Here is a 16,933-nt window from a genome sequence, read left to right on the forward strand (position 1 = left end):
TATTATAAATAAGGCTGCTATGAACATAGTGGAGCATGTGTCATTATTACCAGTTGGAACATCTTCTGGATATATGCCCAGGAGAGGTATTTCTGGATCTTCTGGTAGTACTATGTCCAATTTTCTAAGGAACCACCAGACTGATTTTCAGAGTGTTTGTACAAGTTTGCAATTTCTCCAGCAATGACGAAATGTTCCTCTTTCTCCACATCCTTGCCAGCATCTGAATTTTTTATCTTAGCCATTCTGACTGGTGTGAGGTGGAATCTCAGGGTGGTTTGGATTTGCATTAAGTATGTTGAACATTTTTTTTCAAGTGCTTCTCAGCCCTTCAGTATTCCTCAGTTGAGAATTTTTGTTTAGCTCTGTAGCCCATTTTTTAATGGGGTTATTTGAATTTCTGGAGTCTAGCTTCTTGAGCTCTTTGTATATATTGGATATTAGTCCCCTATTGGATTTAGGATTGGTAAAGATCCTTTCCTAATCTGTTGGTGGCCTTTTTGTCTTATTGACAGTGTCTTTTGCCTTACAGAAGCTTTGCAATTTTATGAGGTCTCATTTGTCAATTCTCGATCTTAAAGCATAAGTCTTTGCTGTTTTGTTCAGGAATTTTTACCCTGTAGCTACAACTTCAAGGCTTTTCCCCACTTTCTCCTCTATAAGTTTCACTGTCTCTGGTTTTATGTGGAGTTCCTTCGTCCACTTAGAGTTAAGCTTTGTACAAGGAGATAAGAATGGATCAATTCACATTTTTCTACATGATAACGACCAGTTGAACCAGCACCATTTGTTGAAAGTGCTGTCTTTTTTCCACTGGATGGTTTTAGCTCCTTTTTCAAAAATCAAGTGACCATATTTTTTTTTTTTTGAGACAGTGTTTCTCTGTATAGCCCTGGCTGTCCTGGAACTCACTCTGTAGAACAGGCTGGCCTCAAACTCAGAAATCTTCCTGCCTCTGCCTCCCAAATGCTGCAATTAAAGGCATGTGCCACGTGTCTGGGTTCATTTCTGGGTTTTCAATTAATTCCATTGATCTATCTGTCTGTCACTGTACCACTACCATGCATTTTTTTTTTTATCACAATTGCTCTGTAGTACAGCTTTAGGTCAGGTGTGGTGATTCCAGCAGAGGTTCTTTTATTGTTGAGAATAGTTTTTGCTATCCTAGGTTTTTTGCTATTCCAGATGATTTTATAAATAGCCCTTTCTTACTCGGTGAAGAAGTGAGTTGGAATTTTGATGGGGATTGCATTGAATCTTTAGATTGCTTTTGGCAAGATGGCCATTTTGACTCTATTAATTCTGCCAATCCATGAGCATGGGAGATCTTTACATCTTCTGAGATCTTCTTTTGCAGAAATGGTTTAGTATGCAGAAATCTATCAATGTAATCCACTATATAAACAAACTCAAAGACAAAAACCACATGATCATTTCCTTAGATGCTGAGAAAGCATTTGACATATTCCAACACCCATTTGTGATAAAAGTCTTCAAAAGATCAGGAATTCAAGGCCATTCCTAAACATAATAAAAGCAATATACAGCAAACCAGTAGCCAACATCAATCTAAATGGAGAGAAACTTGAAGCAATCCTACTAAAATCAGGGACTAGACAAGGCTGCCCACCTTTTCCCTACCTGTTCAATATATTACTTGAATTATATATCCTATCCAGAGCAATTCAACAACAAATGAAGATCAAGGAGTTACAAATTAGAAAAGAAGAAGTCAAAATATCACTTTTTGCAGATGATATGATAGTATATATAAGTGACCCTAAAAATTCCACCAGAAAACTCCTAAACCTGATAAAGAGCTCCAGTGCAGTAGCTGGATATAAAATGAACTCAAACAAATAAGTGGCCTTTCTCTACACAAAGGATAAACAAATTGAGAAAAAATTAGGGAAACAACACCCTTCACAATAATCACAAAAATATAAAATACCTTGGTGTGACTCTAACTAAGGAAGGGAAAGATCTGTATGACAAGAACTTCAAGTGTCTGAAGAAAGAAATTGAAGATCTCAGAAGATGGAAAGATCTCCCATGCTCATGGATTGGCAGGATTAATAGAGTAAAAATGGCTATCTTATCGAAAGCAGTCTACAGATTCAATGAAATCCCCCTCAAAATTCCAACTCAATTCTTCACTGAGTTAGAAAGACAATTTGCAAATTCATCTAGAATAACAAACAAAAACAAAAACAAAACCTAGGATAGCAAAAACTATTCTCAACAATAAAAGAACAGCTGGTAGAATCACCGTGCCTGACCTCAAGCTGTACTACAGAGCAATTGTGATAAAAACTGCATGGTACTGGTACAGTGACAGACAGGTAGATCAATGCAAAAGAATTGAAGACCCAGAAATGAACCCACACACCTATGGTCACTTGTTCTTTGACAAGGGAGCTAAAACCATCCAGTCGATAATGGAGCTCTTTTGCTGAGTCTTCCTCTCAGTTTGCCAGGGCAAGGTTTCTCTTCCAAGACTCTCCTAGACTACTACCTGGTGAAGACGTGTAGGGTATGAGGGACCATCCATCATCCAGGGAGTCTCTCTTGTTTTTTCTGCTAGTCGGCTGTGTACTCAGGGTCAGCCCAGCTGGCTCTTGGCCTTCCAGTTGAGGGTCGGTGGGATTTCTCATGCAAATCACCACATCTGCCTTCTAAACTGAGTCTGGGGACTGAACTGAACCATCAAGCTCTCCCAGAAAGGATAGCATTTTCAACAAACAGTGCTGGCACAACTGCAGTTATCATGTAGAAGAATGCAAATTGATCCATTCTTATCTCCTTGTGCAAAGCTCAAGTCTAAGTGGATCAAAGACAATATTTTTCCTATCCTTTTCCTCCCTCTAAGTTCTCTAATATACCCCTCAACACTCTCCTGTTCTTCTTTCTAGTTCTTAGTTCTTCTTGAGGAAGCAGAGGGGGAAGAATGTTGGCAGGAGTAAGACTTGGACTCAGGAGATATTCAGGGTTGCTGTATAATAAGAAAATGTTTACCAATCTAAGTCTAAGTCAGTTTGCTACTGTAGCTGATCTGCCTGTGTCCCTCTGAGGCCAGAAACTGCAGTCTCTGGCAATTAGTACCTCATCATAAAGTAGCAGGGTATTAAGTAAAGGATTCTGTGCTAGAACCTTTTCCCTTTTGTCCAGATGCCTCTTCCTTGTCAGGCTAGGGCTACAGTTGGAGCAATAAACTTCTATTGAGCCAGGAAAAAAGAATCATACTCACAGAAGAAAAAACTTCTACAAAAGCAAATATGAATTAAAGTCACATAAATTCATGTCATATTCATACATAAACATTCTTAAATATCCATTCAAACCAGTTGGGTCCAGCTTTTATACTATGTCATAATTACACACTTGCAAACTCACATCCATACTTACATATGTATATGGAACAAAATCCTAAGCACCAGTGCAAGAAGAACTCACTCGTTCTGGATGAAAAATGAGCTCCAATCTTTATTGCATAGAGAAAGAAGACACTTCTATCTTTTCATTGCTAAGTGAATTAAATCCAAATCAGTAAGGAGAAAGCTTTGTACTCTTTAGTAAGACTAAGTCTGCTTTGCCATTAAGAAACAACTGTACTGTCCCATTAGAAGTAATTATCTGGTTAAACATATCACCTGTCATCAGCTCGGCAGGTTCATGGTAGAGTTAAAAACTCTACATTTGGTGACCAAGGTATTAGTGAAGGTTTGTATAGATAACCTCAGTCAATATTTCATCTTCTGTCCTAGCAACTAGAGTAAATCATTAGTTTCTTTTTTATGAGCTTTGCTTAATGCTTTTACAACATCTTAGAATGTGCTCTGAGTATTAGATGCCCGCTCTCTATCTTAGAAACAACTACATCACGACACTAAAGACTGGTGAGTTCTCATTGCAGTTTTTCCTATCAGAAAAGATTTAATAGCAGTGTTATTATAAACGAGTAAATAATTACTGTAACTTAGGGATTCTTATAGGATATTCACTAAGAATTAAGAAATCATCTGTTTGTCTAGAATGCATCAAAACAAGAATCTTTGTTGTTCTTCAGAGATTTTCTCAAAAGAGTGGGCTAATACCTAGTGATTATTATGTATAATAAAAGGAAAATCATACAAATAGCAGGAATCTTTCCTAAAAGAAATGTCTTCTGGACCTTTCCTAATGGAACAAATCCATCATCGATCTTAATCCAAAGTGGATCCATCTCAGGAAGATCACCAGCTAGTTTTTAGTTTCTACTTGTTGGCTGCTGCTTGGTTAGAGTTATACCATGATATTTTATATTATTTGTGGCTATTGTGAAAGGTGTTGTTTCTCGAATTATTTCCTCGGTGTATTTACCATTTGTATAAAGGAAAGCTATTGATTTGTTTGAGTTAATTTTATATCCAGCCACTGTGCTGAAGTTGTTTATTAATTGCAGGAGTTCTCCAGTAAAATTTTTGGGGTCACTTATGTATACTGTCTTATCATTCACAAATAGTTATACCTTGACTTCTTCCTTTCTAATAAATATCTTGATCCCTGTGATCTCTTTTTGTTGTTTAATTGCTCTAGTGAGAACTTTGAGTACTATATTGAATAGATAGGGAAAGACTAAGCAACCTTGTCTTGCCTCTGATTTTAGTGGCATTACTTCAATATCTATTTAATTTGAATTTGGCTGTTAGACCAGTTTGTTCAATTCCTTCACCTGTTTGATTGTGTTTTCCTGTATTTCTTTAAGGGCTTCTACCTGTTTGCCTGAGTCTTCCTTTATTTCTTTTATTCTCCATTTATTTCTTTAAGGACATTATTTATATTCTCCCAAGAGGCCTTTATTATCATCATGAGATGGGATTTTAGGTCAGAATCTGGCTTGTCAGATGTGTTGAGTAAACAAGGATTGCTGTGGAAAGACAACTGGGTTCTGATGATGCCAAACTACAATTGCTTCTTTTGCTTATGTTCTTGTGCTTCCCCTTTGCCATCTGGCTATCTCTGGTGTTAACTGGCCTGGGTGACTGACTGAGAAGACCTCTTTGGGGGTAAGTAGAGCTATGTAACCTGGGTTAAATCAGGTCTCTTGGTAGGCAGTTCTGCCTCTCGTTAGGGCAGACCTCCTGGGAAACAGGCTGGCTTGGTCATTTTGGAGTAGGCACATTGATCTGCCAAGGGTTCAGGTAGAGGTACAGGCTGGAAGGATGATTGGGCTTAGGCATAGAGGAATAGATCCCACATTTGCTGGGCTCTCTGGGTGTCCCATCTGGCATGGATATTGGCATGTGGATCTTTTCCATGATCCTAGTTATGACAGACCTCCTGTGAGATGGGTAGGCTGTGGGGAAGTTGGGTTGAGGTAGAAGTACACACTGGAATGACAACGGGGCTCAGGGAGAATGGAATAGATGCATGCGTGAAGGGAAGCTTAACTGTATTGTTCAGGAGTTTGATGAAGGGGGAGGAGAGGCATCAGGGGAATGGAGGTCCTTCTGGGATGGTGCTGCTCAGAGCTCAGGGAAAATGGGTGGGAGAAGGGAAGTTTACCTGTAGGGTTCAGGAGTCTGATGAAGGTGGAGGAGAGGTAACAGGAAAATGGAGGTTCCCCTGGGACAAATTTCCTATTTTCATATTCTATTGCATCTAAATTAAATTGTATTGTACATACATACATTTTCTTTACTTATGTATCGCTTCATAGTATCTATTTATGTACTATCACCTAATCACTATGAGCAGTGCATCAGTATACACAGATGTTCAAGTTTTTTGTGATAAAACTTTATAGTCCATTGAGTGTACACAGGAATAATATATCAAGGTGATGTGGAAGTTCGTGTTGTGTTTGTTGGGACCTCCACTGGACTTTCTGCTGTGTGCTGGTCATGGGGAAATAAAAAGGGTAGGAAAGATGACATGAGTCCCACCAGTGTTCCAGGGCTCTGGGTGAGCAGACACAGGAGACTGCTGTGGGACCCCACGGGAACCACAGTGGGAAGGGCACATGGCTATGTTAGGCCGCTGGACTCCGATCAGGGGTGGGGAGTGGGGAAGATGCAGTCTTGGCTCCAACTCTCGGACACCACAGACCTCTGGGCACCACAGGAGAGTTGGCTCTGGGGTCTCTGGACCTTACGGAGGCCAGAGAGGATGAGTTCTCAGTCTCAGACATCCCAGATGTTGCTGGTTGTCTTAGAAGAGCTGAGAACAAAGTGGGGGCCCCAGGGGCAGCTCAGCCTTGTGGAAGAAGGGAAAAGGGGCAGTAGGGAAGGCACTGGGTGCTTTCTGGGCTGGTGAGAGTCTGGCTATCTCAGGCTGCTAGCTCAGTCTGGGTTGGCTGGCAGCATTGGCTAGAGCACAGGAAGGCCTCCTGGTGGGATGTTAGATGCAGCTTGTTAGAGGGAAACCTGCTCCATTGCTCCAACCCTGCAGATCCTGATGAGAAGAGATGGTCCATGATTTCAAGGTGTTTATTGTAGAAAGGCAGAGAGAGGGAGAAGAATAGAGAAGTAGAGGGCAGCCATGGCCACATGGAGAGAGGGGAGAATAGGGAGGCAGAAGGAGGGCGAAAGGTGAGAGTAAGAACAAGAGCTTAAGAGAAAAAGAAGAGGAAAGAAAGAGAGAGGAGGGTCCAAGCAGCCCCTTTTATAGTGGGTTGGGGTACCTTGTTGTTGCCAGGTAACTTTGGGGAGGAGCATACCTGGCTATTGCCAGGCAACTGTGGGGGTGGAGCCCAGACAGCCTACATGACTGATGGCCACAGAATTATGGAGCTGGGTCCTCATGTCAGGAGCCTATGTCTGGGAGCATGGCAAATGGACTTTCTGTCCCTTGTAGATTAATCTGTTGGGTCTAGGGTTTGAACCTAGCTCAACCAGAAAACAGGGTGCCTTTCACGGTCCCACACTTTCCACAGTGGCTGCTCATATTATAATTATGTTAGCAGTGCCAGTGTTCCTTTCCCACCAAATCCTCATCAGCATTTGATGTCATTTGTTTTCTTGATGTTAGATACTCTCTTTATAGGAGATAAAAATCTCAAATAGGTCTAATTTTCATTTCCTTGGTAGTCATGAATGTTATACCATTCTAAGATATTTATTAATCATTATTGTCTATTCTTTTTAGAATGATCATCTCATCTGGTTTGGGCATTTATTTGCTGGAAGTTTTGCACTTTGTAGTTAATATTTGTATTTGTGTGCATGTGTGTGTATATGTATGTATGTATGCATGCATGCATGTATGTATGTATGTATGTGTGCTGTGTTAATGGAGATAGTATAAAAATGCTGCTTCCATTTCTCTTGTGGAGAATGTGTTGAAGCATATTATGCTGTCCCTTAGAATAAAGAGGGTTTTCTTGTTACTTCTATTCAAGTTTTTGAAGAAGTACTGCTTATTTGTGTTAATAGTTTAGTAGATAGAATTCAACAGTGAACCTATTTGTTCCTGGTGAGACTACTGATTATCACATCAACATATTTTTTTTTTGTATTTAATCTGTTTAATTCATTATATTTTTGTTAGTAATGCCAGTTTAGGATTTTTTCTAGTTTTGTAGGTTTTCCAGATTTTTAAAATAAAAGTTCCAAGAATTAACAACTGTTCTATCAATTTCTTTTTAGCCTGTATAAATACTCCCTCATAATCTATTATTTTATTACCTACATGCAACTATTATTATTTACCTTTTCAAAAAACAAAGTTATTTATACTTTCTAGTGATTTCTAAATTTATATTTAACTAATTTATAAACTAAAATGTAATATTTCTTATCTCCTGCATTTTGGGTTAGCTCCCTCTTACTTTTCTAAAATATTTACATAAAATATATAATATTTTCTAAAGTTATTAGTCTATATTTTTATTAAGGTCCAAGAAAATGGTAAATTTAGAAGGACCCAAGAATGGAACATCCATCAGGATACAAAGCAAATTTCACTCAATATAAGACAATTGAAATAACACTGAATCCTATCTGATCAAAAACTAATAAAGCAGGATATCAACAATAATAAGAACTACAGAAAATAAACAAGCTTTCGAAAACTAAACAGCATATTGCTAAATGATAGTTTGGTCCATGGAAAATCAAGAAGAAAGTCAATAGTTTAAAAATTATTTGACAGTTTCATAAATTTATATCATGATTTTCTCTCTCTAATGATCCCCCTTCTGCTGGAATCTTCTTAACTAGTCTCCTTTACAGTCATACCTTCTTTTTGAGAGATTACCTTGGGTTTAAGTAGTTTCATGTTGGAGTGTTGGAGAAGATACTACATAGAAGAAGGGTAAATTATCACTGAAGAAAATGGCACCACCTCTCCCAGAAAACATTTACTGACCATAGTTGCTAAAGGTATTATGGGGTTTCAGAGACCCTTGCCATGCCCCCAAGGAAAAGTTGTTGGCACCAGTCTTCTATAGCACTTATACAGGATGCCATATTAAGAATCGTCTACTGCTCTTTTTCTTTGGCTTTGAATGTAAACAATTTATAATTATCCAATCAGTGTTGGTTCTGAAATAAAGATTGAAACTCTGACTTCTTAACTATAAATATTTTCTGCATTAATTTGTTTTTGAGCTGGTCTAATGATATTTTAATATGTATCTACTTATTCTTTGAGAATTTTGTATATATGTACAATCACATCTATCCTGAATCTCCTGAACCAAAATCTTCAGATCTTACCACACAACATTCCTCTTTCAATGTCATGTTCTACAAAAAATGGGGTGAGTCCAGTTCAAGTTGCCACTATGTGCATGGTTATATGGTCATCTACAAGTGCCAGAATAATCTATTACTATGTCACACCCTCATAGAAAATTGACTTTCGAATGTTTCTCCACTAGCTAATTGCTCCTTAGCATGGAAAGGTCCTACTTTGTCATTCACTCCTACTCAGGAAAGTTGCTTGGCATAATGATCTCTGTCAGGCAGTCACAGCTGTTGTGAGATTACAAGTACAGCATCCTATAAGGTCTAGAAGACTGCATTTTAGCAGTCTTCCACAACCTCAGGACTTTATAATCTTCCTCTTCTTTGTGGACATTCCCATAATTCAGGGCAGGGATATACACACACAAAGAATCTTCATATCATTTATTTGTTTTTACATTGCATCTGTATATATATTTGTTGTTACTAAAAAATGTTTAAATTTTCGTTTCCATAGGGCAAAATGTTTGAAATCCTGGGTCTTATGAAATATGAAGACGTTCTGTCCATAATAATGAAAGTACAACTGACAAAACCTGTTTCAGATGAAAACATTACAGTGATCGACACAGACTTCAGTGACATCCCTGTTCGTCTGTATTTACCCAAAAGGAAGTCTGAAAAACAGAGACCAGCTGTGATTTTCATTCATGGTGGTGCCTTTACCTTAGGAAGCTGCAGTAAGTTTGTGTTTTTTGACATAAGAATTAATTAAATTGCATCTAGCTATTCCGAACTGAGTTTTTGCTTCTCATGACCTTACCACAGTTTTTACTGCAATCATTTCATTTTTTCCTTGAATAGTCATTATGTTTGTGTTTATATAATGAAGAGTTTAAATGTTTTCATGCTTTAAAGTGAATTGTTTTCCATTTATAAGTAAAAGGAATTTTGACATTGCTTTCTGCTTAGGTGTTAATCTCAAATTTTGATCCTCTTTTTATCTACCTCCTTATGAGTATGTAACAGATTTAATTAAAATTACATTTTTATAAGGGATTCCCAGTACAAGAATATGATATTCCTTATTTTAATGAAGATTGAAATTATTTGTTTAGAATGTAAACAAAGTTTGCTATGAATTTTTAAATATGAATGTATTTATATAAGTGTTTATATTCATGGCAATATAAAACACTTATTTAAAAAAATTATAGCGGGCTGGCGAGATAGAGCAGAAGGTAAGAGCACTGACTGCTCTTCCATAGTCCTAAATTCAAATCCCAGCAACCATATGGTGGCTCACAACTACCTGTAAAGAGATCAGATGAGATTTGACGCCCTCTTCTGGTGGGTCTTTAGAAAGCCACAATGTACTTATTTACAATAATAAATAAATCTTTTTAAAAAATGTTTAGCAAGAAGTACATCTAGCTTTAGATCAAGTTGCAAAGGGCAATATATGCACGTAAGTGGACTGGATATAGTCCATCAGGCCTCAATGCTACACAGAGAATCACAGACAATTAAGGAATGCCGAAATGATCTGCCCAAGCAAAAAGCATACCAATTGGTTATCCAATATTGGATGGTCAGTCCTGAATACAAGCAACATTAAGCAGACTAAGCAGGTTATATTTAGAACTCTATATTGGTATATACATACAATAATGCATGTAAGAAGAATTAATGAAAAAAAGAACCACGAATTTGAAAAGAGAAATATTTGGGAAGCTTCATAAAGAGAAAAGTACAAGAGAAATTTTGTAATTGTATTATAATATCAAAGATTTCAAAAGGTTAAAATGTACAAAATTAGGACTAACAAAGCCTTAAAACACCAATAATAATAAAAATCTGAATTTATGAAAATAAAAATTCTGGTTAAGTTCAACTTCTAACCTCAGTTGTAGAAAATATGCTATTGAGCAGTTAGAGAACGAAGACATATACTTTTTCCTCTCTTGAGAAATACAGAATTCAACAAAAGAACATAGAAAACAAGATGTCTATTGCTAATCAAGCATTTTTACTATGTCCATAGTTCCTGCTAATGGATCATCATGAGTTCAGTATTGCCTGATATAGTTTCTATCAGTTTTGCTTAATCAAAAGGCTTCTCCACACGAAACGGACCCAGAGAGAAGCAGAGTGTGATATATGTGGACCTATCTACACCAATGGCATCTCTTGAATGGAACACTACCTTGAAAGTGAAGAAATTGTTCTGTTTATCCCAAAGTAGGCTAGCAAAATACAACAAGGTTCTCCCATTGTGACCAACCAGATTTTGCCTAACTATAGTGACTACCAAAAAATATGGGTGTTACATGGATAATTCTTAGAGTTGTCATCAGTCCATCAGAGTTCACAGTTTTATAGCCATTCTTAGATGTACCTGTGTTTCCACTGCTGGATAATCCACCAAGCACAGCTGTGTTTTTATCTTTCTCATTTCAGAGATGCTTCCCTATGATGATCTGAACCGATGGACAGCAAACAAGCTTGATGCTGTTGTTGTGGGAATAGAGTAAGAAAACATAATTTCCATGCTATGGTCATAGCCCTTGCAGACTGGGCTTGGTTTAGAAAGCAAGTCAACTAAACTTAAATAAATAAATAAATAAATAAATAAATAAATAAATAAATAAATAAAAGGGCTGGAACCTTGTTCTGATTTTAACTTTAAATTCTTTTTTTCATATCAAGAAAATATAGCCATGACAGTCTTGGAATATGTTTTATTTGAGCTACTAATAAGAACAATGTAGGTTAGAATTTATAATTAAGGACAAATTTTGGTGAAGTTGAGAGATCATTGCATGTATAAATTTAATCATGGTTCTTTCTTTGTTTGATTTTTCTTTGAAGCTACAGACTTGCTCCTCAGTATCCATTCCCAACTGCCCTTGAAGATTGTGTTCTTGTGATAAAGTACTTTCTCCAGGACACAATTCTTAAAAAGTATGGAGTAGATCCCACTCGCATTTGTATTTCTGGAGACAGTTCTGGAGGTACACTGGCAACAGCAGCAATTCAATTGGTATGTTGTGTTGACGAAGATGTTTGACTATTCNGTCCTAGTGCTGTCACTCTGAGACCACCACTGCTCCTGTGCTAACAGGCTTTCTCCTTGCTTGCTTTTATTCTGTATATCTCACTTTACCCGCTGTACCAGGTACCACAAGCAAACTTTGCTCTACCCTTTTTTCTACCTGACTCTACATTTCTTTGAAATAGCTAGTGAAATTCTATGAGGTAGCCTACAAGACAAATCTAGAACTAATTAAAACATTTTAAGACAATGTTTGACAGTCAGATCACATCTTTGCTGGAATGAAGCTTTTCTGGTTGAGGAGACATGGCTTAGCTATTCAACTGCAGTGTTTTTCTTTCCACTGAACTGGTGGACATGAAGTTAGACAAATGGTCTCTGTATCTGTAGAACTTATTCCATTGTGATAAGTAAAAAGGGCTGGTGAGACCCACAAATGCCTGTTGGAAAATGTGAAAAGCAGAGGTTTCATATAGATTCATTTCTGTACTCTTCAATTTCAGATACTTTTGGATAGGGGAGTCTTGTTATCCAGCTGAGTGACTGAGACTGATACTTTTGTAGCTGTACCCAGGACTGTTCCATGGTCCTAGACTAATTCAGGCAACGTGAAGTTTACCATAATTACTATTTTACAAAAAAAAAAAAAAAAAAAAAAATCCCTGAGCTGGATGTCCTGGTTACCAGAGGATCTCTGGGAGATTCTTTTATGTGATATTCTGGAAGTGTTTCAGTGTATTTGAGTCCAAAGTATGAGTACAGACAGATATTCGTATTGTAAAACTTTAGTAGCTTTAATATGATCAGTATTGAAAAAGGTACCAAGTGTTTTAGGACTGCACAGGAATAATAAAAGTTGAATTCCAAGTTCTGCCATTTTTTCTTAGTTCTTTCCTTTAAGGCTTAAAGTTTAAGCTATTAATATACTGGCATTTCTTTTGTCTTCTTTTGATTTAAAGCTTGGGGAGATTTGAACTCCTGCAAAGCAAGCCCATTCTTGCCCATTTCCCAAACGTGTGTTGCTTTTCACTTGATTTCTCTTTTTGTTTTCCTATAAATATGTACACATGTGCCTGTGACTGTCTGGATGTATGCTGGTTCATGCTCATATGTATGCACAAACGTGTAGAAATCAATACATTCCTCATTCAGTTTTTATCTGTTTCAAGTAAGCTGATTCCCTGACCTTGAAATGCTGTGAACATTTGCCTGGTACAGCTGGTAAAGTGAGATATACAGAATAAAAGCAAGCAAGGAGAAAGCCTGTGAAACTGTGGGAATAAGTGTCCAGTGGACTTCAGGGATGTACCTAGCTCTACCTACTAACTCACTTGAGATCACACCTGCTTCCTTGTGCAGAAGCTATCACTTGAATCTGCCAAAGCTTTGGTACCACATACTATGCTGTTCATTCTCTGATACTTCTGATACACTGCATTCACTTTTAAGATCGCGACCCACACACACACCACCAAAGAAGGGAGTCATTAGTCATACAGAGTCATTGAGTACTTGAAATTCAGCTCATGTGACTGAGGATATAAATATTTAATGTAATTTCATTTTAAGTTATTTAAAATAAACAGGCATAGATGGGTATGAGACTGCAGATTGGCTGTTTCTTTCCATGGACACTCATATGTAGATTATGGTTGGCAGAAAATTTGCCTAAAAATATGCCTGGCTACAAGAAATTCTTGTCATTTGGATGTACAAATTAATACATGGAAAGATTCTATATATTATCTCATTAAATTTTAAATTTTAAAATTTAGTTTTTTATTTTATAAACAAGAAAGATTGTCTTAGGAAATTTTTATCGTGTAGAACATTGCATCCAGTGTGTGTGTGTGTGTGTGTGTGTGTGTGTATTTTGGAATTGGTCAGTTACTGTTCTTTATGTGCTGTGGAGATTTCCACTAATCCTTTCATTTTATTCAACTCAGCTTCTTTGATGAGGGCCTGGCCTTGAGAACTGTAACTGGATCCTGAGCTACACAGGGATGTGGGGGGCTACAGAGACAGACTTTTGTGGATATGGCACTGCTGCATAAGCGCATGTGCTGCCTGAGTAGTGAGCCTTAGGGATGCACTACACGTTCTCTCCTGCAGTGGGTATAACTAGAAAATGGAAGGAAGAATCTTCTTCTTACAGCTGCAAACTCAGGACTCATTTCTGGTACAGACAGGGTCTATATACACAAAGCATTCCTCATCTTTCCCAATGTCTTTGATCTTTATAAATCATCCTATGTTTTCCTAAAGATAGGATTCATATCTGCATTGTTTTCCTTGCCAGGAGACTGCCCAGGCCTTTAGAGGAATGTTACTGAGCAAAACACAGTGTCAGATGCTGGTCGAAGACTTATAATCCTTGGCCTTGTAATATTATTTGTGCTTTAATATGCACTAGTCTCTTACTTTCTTACTATTTAGCTAAAAAACTGCTAGTTTCTTAGAATTAAAATTCTTTACAGAGGCAAATATGCACACACACACTCCCACACATACACTCCCACACTCTAGTCAGACAGGACCACCTGTCTCAATCCATGCCACACATGTTTATGCATGCTTACATTCATGAACATGTACCTACCTACATACATAGGACAAGCAGACATATTATATTAAATTATATATATATATATATATATATATATATATATATATATATATATATATCACATCTGGTGTATTAGGCTGAACCCCAAATGCCACGTGCATATATTTGGATGAATGGATGGTAGAGAACCCCCAAGTCACCACTTTACTTCTTTATATGACCTTTTTATAGACAAAAGTTCTTTAAAAATTACCTCATAGATATAATATTACTAAAAAGAGAATTACAGAAGGATGTTGATATTAAGCTCAAAACAGTGTTTCATTCTGCAAGCTCATTATAACTTCAAAGCAACAGTTTCACATGACCTTGATTTATAATAGTATATACCTGTGGCTTCATCCTTGGACCTGACATAGAATGAATGTTTTTCCTTGACCACAGATTTGTCCCAAGCCAATTCTCTCTTTAGTGTAATAATGAAAGCTCATTGTATTCCATATTAAGCACCCTTTATTTACTATTTTATGAGAAGCTGCCATATTCTATTCATGGTTCTAACTTTATTATATCTTTCTGGCAAAACAACTAAAGCCATCTCTTAAAACTTTCTTTCTAAAATTAGCTGCATCAAATAAAGAATTCTATAAAATCATTAATTCATGAAAGTTCATCTTATATTGATCTTTACAGGAAATTTTCTCAATGGTGTCAACTAATGCCCAGGAATCCTTAGGCTATTTAATCATTACAGGAAAGGCATACCAGCTGCAAGAAGCAATTCTAAGAAGAAGTCTCTTGGGACCTTGGCTCTTAGAGCTCACCCAGCAGAAGCCATGCAAAAAATGATGGGCTGCCTCCAGCAAAATTACCTGCTAGACTTAGCCTCTCCTAGATGGCTCCTGACATTTCCTTAACACATAAGATTCCATTTGTATAAGGTTTATATATCAGATTTGGAGTTTCTGCTCTTTCACACATTACACACACACACACACACACATGCATACATACATATATACATATATACATGTATCTATATACACACTCATATATGTATGTATATATATATATGGTGTGTATGTTTAAATATGAATGTGTGTGTGTGTCTTTTAAGAGATTTGAGCATAGTGATACATGCCTATGATCTGAGTACTTGGATGTCTATGACAGGAGAACTGTATGTTCCAAAACAACCTGGTATAGATAAATATAATCTCCCTCTCTCTCTCTCTCTCTCTCTCTCTCTCTCTCTCTCTCTCTCTCTCTCACACACACACACACACACACACACACAAACACACACCCTCACCACCACCATCACACACATACACCATCACCACCACCACATGAAAATAAAGCATTCAAAAACTCAGTTTTTAAGCAGTAGTCTGAGATATAATTATGCTATCATCATCTCTGGGACTTCCTTGATCATGTTTTGGTTATTATCATACTGTGAATAACTGCATGGGTAGGAGAGCATATACTATTTCCACATTGATGAGTGTGGAATGACACATACTTACATCTCTAAATCAATGAGTAAATAGTGTTAAAATAATCACTAGTATTTAAATGTTGTAAATTTATTTACCCTGCATTATTGATGCAAATATGCATCCCTTTTGTGTAAAAAATCATTGAGTATTATTTTTATATTTACAGCTCCAGAATAATCCAGAACACAAAGATAAAATTAAGGCACAAGCCTTGCTATATCCTGCACTACAGTTTATCGACACCTTGATGCCATCTTATCGAATCAATGAACATGGTCCCTTTCTTTCAAGGGAGATAGCAATTAAGTTGGCATACTTATATGTGACTGAAGATACAGCACTGGCCCAGGCTATACAGAGAAATGAACACATGCCCAAAGGATCAAGACACCTGTTCAAGTTTGTTAACTGGAGTGACTTCCTTCCTGAGAAGTATAAAAAGAACTATGTTTACACTGAACCCACTCTTGGAAAGCTAAATGTTTTCTATCCAGCATTTTTGGATAGCAGGCTATCCCCTTTGCTAGTCAATGATTCCCAGTTACAGAGTTTGCCATTAACGTACATCCTCACTTGTGAACATGACATCCTAAGAGATGATGGTCTTATTTACAGCACACGGCTTAGAAATGTTGGGGTTCAAGTTACTCATGACCACATAGAAGACGGGGTACATGGAGCCATATTACTCATTACAGTGCCATGCAATTTACATTTAGCAGTAAGAATAAAAGATAAATACATCAGTTGGTTAGAAAAGAACTTATAAATCAAGCATACATGTAGGTAATTTAATCTAAAGTTTAGTAAGCATGATTATAATTGGAATTGTATTTAAATCTACATTTAATTTAACATAAAGATCACTGCATATATTTGAGAAATATATTTAATTTTCTTAAGGTTAGTTACTGATAAAGTGAAGTATTCGCTTATTATTCCTATTACTATCATGTATTGTGATGGATAGTCTCTAAGAATTCAAAAATGTTCAGCATTAAAATATGGCTATATGCAAACAACCATGGTAGTTCCCAGGCCATGATAAAAAACTGAGTGGTAGAAATGAGAATGTTTAAATGAGAAAAATTATAAATATAGTTGTATGGAGTGAGCACTACTTTGTATTCCTGGCAAGGTTTCC

The 16,933-nt window shown here is 37.0% G+C and overlaps 1 protein-coding gene across 1 annotated transcript in view; it reads left to right on the forward strand.

Moving 5' to 3' along the window:
- The window catches only part of LOC110291789 (arylacetamide deacetylase-like 2), a 20,080-nt gene extending 3,458 nt beyond the window's left edge, over nucleotides 1–16,622 (forward strand). The window contains exons 2-5 of the mRNA XM_021159053.1: nucleotides 9,184–9,406; nucleotides 11,127–11,196; nucleotides 11,538–11,709; nucleotides 15,956–16,622. Of these exons, the coding sequence (XP_021014712.1) occupies nucleotides 9,184–9,406; nucleotides 11,127–11,196; nucleotides 11,538–11,709; nucleotides 15,956–16,558 (1,068 nt within the window). The 3' untranslated portion in view covers nucleotides 16,559–16,622. The remainder of the gene's footprint in view (nucleotides 1–9,183; nucleotides 9,407–11,126; nucleotides 11,197–11,537; nucleotides 11,710–15,955) is intronic.
- The last annotated feature ends 311 nt before the right edge of the window (nucleotides 16,623–16,933 follow it).

The sequence above is a fragment of the Mus caroli genome, chromosome 3, assembly GCF_900094665.2.
Source record: "Mus caroli chromosome 3, CAROLI_EIJ_v1.1, whole genome shotgun sequence".
Lineage (NCBI taxonomy): Eukaryota > Metazoa > Chordata > Mammalia > Rodentia > Muridae > Mus > Mus caroli.